The sequence below is a fragment of the Coregonus lavaretus genome (genome assembly GCF_964263955.1).
Source record: "Coregonus lavaretus genome assembly, chromosome: 28".
In the NCBI taxonomy this organism is placed as follows: domain Eukaryota; kingdom Metazoa; phylum Chordata; class Actinopteri; order Salmoniformes; family Salmonidae; genus Coregonus; species Coregonus lavaretus.
Window position 1 is genome coordinate 13,093,712 of NC_140015.1, and position 9,100 is coordinate 13,102,811.

Below are 9,100 nucleotides of genomic sequence, written 5' to 3' on the forward strand. Positions count from 1 at the left end.
CCGGAATGGAAACCCAACGCACCCTAATCACCTCCAGCGCACCTGCATCTCATCATCTCATCACCACCACTATTTAGCCCTGGACTGTTCTGGATGATGTTGTGTGTGATTGTTTAGCTTCGTGTCGTTTACTCTATCTTTGTTATTTCTCTTACTTACTTACTTACTTACTTACTTGTGTCATGCACAAAGTAGATGTCCTAACCGACTTGCCAAAACTATAATTTGTTAACAAGAAATTTGTGGAGTGGTTGAAAAACAAGTTTTAATGATTCCAACCTAAGTGTATGTAAACTTCCGACTTCAACTGTATATTTACATCACTGAGAAATAAGGTGGTAAGGAATTTAGAAAAAGCAAAAGCAAAGTTCTTCCTCAGTGTGATCAAGGAAGCAAAAGGAAATAGCAAAGACATTTGGAAACTCTCAACAAACTAACAGGGAGAGGAGGTGAAAAGTCCAAAAAACATCCTGCGTTAAAGGTTAATGGGATTCTAATTGAAGACTCCAATTTTATATCCACCACCTTTAACAATTTTTTTGTTGACTCTGTCAGGGAACTGGCTCAAAGATGTTCGACCAAGACCACAGTTCTCACTCCCATGGATAATAATAAACCAATATTTAGAATTCCTGAAATCTCAGTGTCAGCAGTGGACAGTATTATTAGCTTCTTCAGGAGCTCAAGAACAAAAGATGTGTTTGGTCTGTATTCCTGAAGAGACACAAATATTCTCTGATTGCCCCTATTGTACATCTAGTTAATCTGTCCATCAACTATGGAATTTTCCCCAATGCTTGGAAGTCTGCTTCAGTGATACCGGTTTTAAAATCTGGTGACCCAACACTGGTGGAAAATTACCGACCTATAAGCATTCTTCCAGTCTTATCAAAAGTAGCTGAAAGATGGGTGTCTGATCATCTGACTGATCAACTCAATCAGGGAAACTCCATACATCAAATGCAATTTGGATTCAGAACTAACCATTCTACCGAAACAGCCAATTGCTATTTTCTGGAGTACATTAAATCTAAACTGGATATAGGTGGTGAAGTCGGCACAGTCTTTTTGGATCTTAAAAAGGCCTTTGATATTGTGAATCATGAGGTCCTCCTATCCAAACTATCCTCCCTTTATGTGTCCACTGAAGCCATTAGTTGGATGTATTCCTATCTGACAAACAGAAGTCAAAGGGTTCGTCTGGGGGACACTCAGTCAGACTCTCTTTACTATAACATTGGGGTCCCACAAGGGTCAATATTAGGCCCCCTTCTGTTTACCATCCATATAAATGATCTCACACTTGCTTGCCCACAAGTTAACATGCAGATGTATGCAGATGATACAGTCCTGTATGTACACTCAAAAAACAGACAACAAGTTGTTAACAAGTTAACTGAAGCTATGGTACACATTTCTAAATGGATGACTGATTCTTGTTTGCATTTAAATATCGACAAGACTGTTTGTATGTACTTCTCAAAAAAATTAATTGATTCTTCCCAACGAGCTGTTCTTGTTAATGGGGAGAATCTGAAAGTTGTGTCTAACTTCAGGTATCTCGGCGTCATTTTGGATTCCAACTTGAAATTCAAGAAACATGTGAAGAAGGTGGTAAACACGGTCAAGTTTGGATTATCCAACTTTAGGTTTATGCAAACCTTACATTCTTCCGGAGGCCGCCAAACTATATATGCATGCTATGATCTTCTCATATCTGAGATATTGCCTCACATGCTGGTCACAAGCAGGAGCTACTATTCTGAAACCCATTGAATCACTCTACAAACAAACACTTAAGATTTTTGATAACAAACCAAACAGTTACCACCATTGTCACATCATTCACAAACATAATTTATTCAGTCTGGATAGCTTTAAGCAGTATGTAGATGCAAGCCTTGTCTTTAAGGTCCTGCATGGCCTTGCCCCTCCACCCTTATGCCGGTATATCATGCTCAAGGAAAGCACCTGCAGGATAACAAGAGCAGTAACTAGAGGGGATTGCGTTGTCTCTTTTTGACACAGCAAATTCGGTCAATCGGCCTTCTCTGTTAGAGCTACAATATACTTGAATGTAATGCCCATGGACTTGAAAAGCTGCACTGATTATTGTACTTTTACATTTAAATTGAAAACATGGCTCAAATCTATCCAAACCTGTGCACATGAGTTATCTGTGGTTCCTCATATGTAAGACAACAGTGTTTTTATTACGAAGAAGTTGTTGTTGTTAGAATTATATATTATTGGATGTAATGTATTTGTATTTTGCATTGTTTTAGTGTGTATTTGTATTGTGGCTGTGTAATTGCCCTTACCTGCCCTGGGACTATGGGTGCAAATGAGCTTTTGGCTAACCCCAGCACATTTACATGGATGTTGCATTATTGTAATATTGATGTTGATTAATGTGCATTGTCCCCTATAAATAAATATAAAATAAAATCTTATGATTTCATACCACAGGTCTGGCTGCTTTATATAGCATTAGCCACATTGGTCAACCATGAGACACTGTGGTCTGGGAAAGGTCAATGAACTAATTCCTCACCCTATGTATCATTCTTCTATCAAACTACTGCACTGGGCACAGATGTCAATTCAACGTCTATTCCACATTGGTTCAACGTAATTTTGATGTGGATACAACGTTGATTCAACCAGTATGTGCCCAGTGGGACTATAGTCTTCCAGGACAAGATGGGTATCATTACTAACTAATACACTTAACATGGATAGCCAATCTGTGCAATATAATTTCCTGTTGGTAGACAGTGTGTGTAGTTTTTCAGAAAGGTCTGAATCCTAAGTTGAGATAGATGCATGTAACTCCAATGTTGAAATCTTTGACATTATGTTTTACAAGAAAGTATAAGTTAAACACGCATCTCAAATTATAAATTACACAATTGCATCAGCATTCGGCTCTCAAGCAAGAGCTTCCTCTCCTGTAGTCTAAATCAGTGTTTCTCAACTCCAGTCCTCAAGTACCCCCTTAAACATTTGTATTATTGCCCCAGACAAGCACACATGATTCAACTTGTCAACTAATCATCAAGCCCTCGAATGAGTTGAATCTGGTCTTTTTGTCTGGGGCTACAGCAAAAATGTGTACGGTTGGGGGTCCTCGAGGTCCGGAGCTGAGAAACACTGGTCTAAATAACTCACTGGTCTAAATACCTCACTGGTCTAAATAACTAATCAGTCATGGAAAGCCTGAGGCCTAATAGCATACCAGCTAGAGCATACCCGTTTAGGGTCAACTCAGCCCAGAGTGAGGAGCTACTCACTCTGGTGAGAGAATGTTAAAACTGTAACGTTATAATAAAGTTCAGAGTGTATTTCGCACCAGCTCATGATTTTCCCATGCATCACGGAGAATGCACCCAGCCCTGTGGTGGAATCTAGTGGTCCTCTACAAGGTTTTCCCACATCACATCTGAAGCAGCTACTGCAACCCACTGTTACACTCTACCATACACATGTGGCTGTGTATCCATCCTTTGATACACTCAAACACTGATACACTGCTAACACTTCCTAATAACTTTCATGGACAAGCATGACTAAACTACATATATGCTACCTTAATTTGATGACTCTGTTGCCGCAGAGAATTTTCCTGTGCAGCAGAAAATGAAAATTGTATTGTATTCAAGGTTTAAAAAGGCTTCTAACGTTTGTAATTTACACTTAAAAAATGTCAGACTTGATTTATCCTAACTAAAAATGTATCAAACCCTACATAAATGTCCATTAATTATAATCCACATAATAATTCACATTTCCTGTTGCTGCAGGATTATTCCTGCTGTAGCAAACTGGTCAAATAAAGATAGCACACATGTATTCAGCCTGGCCTCAGAGCCTGTTGACAAACATGTATGAACACACACCTCTCAGTTTCCCACTCTCACCTGGTAGATGAGGACTTTGAAGTGCCGTCTCTTGAGCAGCTCGTTCTCATTGCTTTCCAGCTTCTTGATCTGGCCCGCCTGCTTCTCCAGGTTGGTGCGGACCATCTTCACGTTGACGCTGACCTTGCGCACCTTGTGCAGCATCTTGTCGACAGTGTTGGCCGTGCCAGTGTGGCTCTTGGACAGCTTGGCCAGCTCTCCCTGGATGCAAGACACAGATTTATCCATGTCCTGCTGTCTGGCCTCCAGCCCGTTCTGGGTCTGCTGGATCTGGTCCACCACCCCGATGATCTTGTCTAGCAGGGTCAGCACCATGACCCCGTTTACCTGCGCATCACTCTTGGTGCCTGAGGTCGTGGCCAGCACCAGGTCCACTTCTTCTGAAACGTCGTCTTCATCGCTGTCGGTGGCGGGCTGGACCGCTGCGGCCACCAGGGACACCTCCTCGTCGTCGTCAGACACCTCGGTCAGAGCCACTCGCTCCTGCTGCAAGCCTGCTGGATCCGCCATGGCTGTCAAGTCCAAACACACACCGCTCAGCTCTCACGATCACTCAGGATATAAATACACTTCCGGGAAAACTAACCTTAAGGTGCCACCCTGACCAAAAGTCAAATCCAAATACTTTTCCTTTCTATGAAGGGACACTTACTCTTCCACTTCTTTGGCGCTTTTCCTCTTCCCACTTTCTAGTCTACTTGCTGTCTTTCTTTTCCTCCTCTCTCTCTTACTCTTAGTCCTCTCAGTCTTCTCTCTCTCTCTCTCTCTCTCTCTCTCTCTCTCTCTCTCTCTCTCTCTCTCTCTGTGCGTCTGCCCTGGGATGCTGGCCAGCCAACGGGAGTGGAGCCTCTTACTGCTGAAGCATGTGTGCCCTGACTCAAATGACGGCACTCCCTGTGATACCACCCAGTAAACTTTTCCTTTCCTACACCCACCCCAACTCGCCCCCTGCTCCCCCTGCTCCTGGGACTCCACCCCCTTCCCCTGCCCAGCCTGAGGGTATAAAAACCCCAAGCCCATCTCCACCCCTAGTGGCTAGGCAGAGCCTGGCAGACCCCGCCCCCATGGTAGGGACTCTTAGAGGGGAGGCAGGGGAAGGAGCCAAACATGCACATAATGGCACAAACTGGCACAGATTAAGTGCAAAGGCAAGTTTAAAGCTCCAGTCACTTGTGTAATTCATTTAATCAAATCTGTAATTTCAAATAAAATACCACATGGTTTAGTCAGAAGAGAGTTTTGGCTATACATGTTCTATAACTGGGAATAGAGCCCCACAGTGGAGGTGTCATAATACCCATAAAACCTAGCGGTCAAACAGGGAAATGGTTCCAATCGTTTTTCCACCATTCATTTTTCCCATAGGGAATTTTAGAAACCTGGCATGACGTTTTGATAACCATGTAAATCTCTCTTGGACAAGGTGACTTTTACAATATATTTGTGTCACGCCCTGGCTCTGGGGACTCTTATATGTTGAGCCAGGGTGTTAGTTTCTATGTTTAGTGTTCTATGTTCTTGTTCTAGTTCATGTGTTTCTGTGTTGGCCGGGGTGGTTCCCAATCAGAGGCAGCTGTGGCTTGTTGTCTCTGATTGGGAACCATACTTAGGCAGCCTGTTTTGCACTTGTCATTTGTGGGATCTTGTTCCGGAGAGGTTTGTGTTTTGTTAACCTTAGGACTTCACGTATCGTTTTGTTATTGTTGAAAAGTACTCATTAAAAGATGTACGCATATCATGCTGCGCCTTGGTCCGCTTCCTGTAACGATCGTGACAATTTGGCTCTATTTATTCACAGATTTGAAAATGCTAAATAGACATCATGCTACACTACAAATCCCTGCAAGCTCCTGCACGCCATCTCTAGCTGACACCTTTGCTAACAGGTATCGTGTCTATTTAAAACTTGCACAAGACAGTTCACAGAATTGTCAATTTATTCATTGCTAGCATTAGATAGTTAATCCAGAGATTCTTACCTTTGCCTTGATTCGGCAGTCTCGTCCAGATCATCATAATATAATAACATATGCCATTTAGCAGACGCTTTTATCCAAAGCGACTTACAGTCATGTGTGTATACATTTTTACGTATGGGTGGTCCCGGGGATCAAACCCACTAGCCTGGCGTTACAAGCGCTATGCTCTACCAATTGAGCTACAGAGGATCTTTATGATAGCCACATTAGCAGCTAAATAAAAAAATAAGGATGTTTTATTTACACACACACTAATGAGACTTTTATCTGCTGTATTTGTCCAAGTGTTATTTATGTTTCTGCTGTAGGCGGTGGTAGACACACCAAACCGACCGCACCGTAATATCGTCTCCTTATAGAAATATATGGACTCTCTTTTTTGGGATCCTACATGTCTTGCATAAAGAGGAGGCAAAGGATGGTGATTTACGCTGTTGTTTAGATCTCCAGCAGAAGGCATATTTTCCTCATGGGCGCTCCACATTGTGTAGTTGTACAATGTCATTTTTCAGCAACCAATGCCAATGACAGTAAGCAAACACATTATTGCCAGGTCAATACTAGTCAGTAACTCAACTTTACTTTTATGGCCATTCCTGTTAATGGCCATTCCAAATATAAATTTTCTTCATTACAGGGTCCGCGGTAATTTTTTTGACCAGTCACAATTAGGCAGGCCAGCAATCTCACATGTATGGGCACACCGGAGACAACCTTACTCACACAGGACAGGCCCATCTACACACTCTAGCAACAAGCTGTTGAGGGAGAAAAGGAAATCTATGAGTATCTAGTCTTCTAAGTGCACTTATTCAATTGAGGGCCACATCACAATCAAACACACTATTAGGAGTTGGTATAGTTGCCCCCAGAGCTATATATTTATAATAAATACATGGCTCTGTTTGCCCCTAAACTCTGGTTCATGGTCAGATACAGTGCCTTCAGAAAGTATTCACACCCCTTGACTTTTTCCAAATGTTGTTGTGTTACAGCCTGAATTTAAAATTGATTAAATTGAGATTTTTTTGGTCACTGGCCTACACACAATACCCATAATGCAAAGTAGGTTTATGTTTTTTGACATTTTTACAAATTAATAAAAAATGAAAAGCTGAAATGTCTTGAGTCAATAAGTATTCAACCCCTTTGTTATAGCAAGCCTAAATAAGTTCAGGAGTAAAAATGTGCTTAACAAATCACATAATAAGTTGCATGGACAATAATAGTGTTTAACATGATTTTTGAATGACTACCTCAACATCTCTGAACCCCACACATACAATTACAGTTGAAGTCAGAAGTTTACATACACTTAGGTTGGAGTCATTAAAACTTGTTTTTTCAACCACTTCACACATTTCTTGTTAACAAACTATAGTTTTGGCAAGTTGGTTAGGACATATACTTTGTGCATGACACAAATAATTTTTCCAACAATTGTTTACAGACAGATTATTTCACTTAGAATTAACTGTATCACAATTCCAGTGGGTCAGAAGTTTACATATACTAAATTGACTGTGCCTTTAAACAGCTTGGAAAATTCCAGAAAATGATGTCATGGCTTTAGAAGCTTCTGATAGGCTAATTGACATCATTTGAGTCAATTTGAGGTGTACCTGTGGATGTATTTCAAGGCCTACCTTCAAACTCAGTGCCTCTTTGCTTGACATCATGGGAAAATCAAAAGAAATCAGCCAAGACCTCAGAAAAGTCTGGTTCATTCCTGGGAGCAATTTCCAAACGCCTGAAGGTACCACGTTCATCTGTACAAACAATAGTATGCAAGTATAAACACCATGGGACCACGCAGCCGTCATACCACTCAGGAAGGAGATGCGTTCTGTCTCCTAGAGATGAACGTACTTTGGTGCGAAAAGTGCAAATCAATCCCAGAACAACAGCGAAGGACCTTGTGAAGATGCTGGAGGAAACAGGTACAAAAGTATCCATATCCACAGTAAAACAAGTCCAATGTCGACATAACCTGAAAGGCTGCTCAGCAAGGAAGAAGCCACTGCTCCAAAACCGGCATAAAAAAGCCAGACTACGGTTTGCAACTGCACATGGGGACAAAGATCGTACTTTTTGGAGAAATGTCCTCTGGTCTGATGAAATAAAAATAGAACTGTTTGGCCATAATGACCATTGTTATGTTTGGAGGAAAAAGGGGGTTGCTTGCAAGCCGAAGAACACCATCCAAACTGTGAATCACAGGGGTGGCAGCATCATGCTGTGGGGGTGCTTTGCTGCAGGAGGGACTGGTGCACTTCACAAAATAGATGGCATCATGAAGAATGAAAAGTATGTGGATATATTGAAGCAACATCTCAAGACATCAGTTTTGATGTTCGACCCAAGTTAAATAATTTAAAGGCAACGCTACCAAATACTAATTGAGTGTATGTAAACGTCTGACCCACTGGGAATGTGATGAAATAAATAAAAGCTGAAATAAATCATTCTCTCTACTATTATTCTGACATTTCACATCCTTCAAATAAAGTGGTGATCCTAACTGACCTAAGACAGGGAATCTTTACGAGGATTAAATGTCAGGAATTGTGAAAAACTGAGTTGAAATGTATTTGGCTAAGGTGTACTGTATGTAAACTTCTGACTTCAACTGTATATGTAAGGTCCCTCAACCACAAAGACCAGGGAAGTTTTCTGATGCTTTGCAAAGAAGGACACCAATTGGTAGATTGGTAATTTTTTTTTAAATAAAGCAGACATTTAATATCCCTTTGAGAATGGTGAAGTTAATAATTACACTTTGGATGGTGTATCAATACACCCAGTCACTACAGAGATACAGGTGTCCTTCCTAACTCAGTTGCCGGAGAGGAAGGAAACCGCTTAGGGATTTCACCATGAGGCCAATGGTGACTTTCAAACAGTTACATTGTTGAATGGCTGTGATAGGAGAAAACTGAGGATGGATCAACAACATTGTAGTTACTTCACAATACTAACCTAATTGACAGAGTGAAAAGAAGGAAGCCTGTACGGAATAAAAATATTCCAAAACATGCATCCTGTTTGCAACAAGGCACTAAAGTAATACTGCAAGACACATTTCCAAAACAATACACTTTTTGTCCTGAATACAAAGTGTTATGTTTGTGGCAAATCGCAGTCGCAAAAACCATCAAGCGCTATGATGAAACAGGCCCTGATGAGGACCGTTACAGGAAT

At 41.2% G+C, this 9,100-nt stretch overlaps 1 protein-coding gene across 1 annotated transcript in view; it reads right to left on the reverse strand.

Annotated features, from left to right (window-relative positions):
• Window positions 1-4,430, reverse strand: part of LOC311103472 (caveolae-associated protein 1-like) — a gene marked incomplete at both ends in the record, with an annotated part of 35,962 nt that extends 31,532 nt beyond the window's left edge. The window contains one exon of the mRNA XM_084145039.1: window positions 3,921-4,430. Within this exon, the coding sequence (XP_084001165.1) occupies window positions 3,921-4,430 (510 nt within the window). The remainder of the gene's footprint in view (window positions 1-3,920) is intronic.
• Window positions 4,431-9,100: the final 4,670 nt, after the last annotated feature.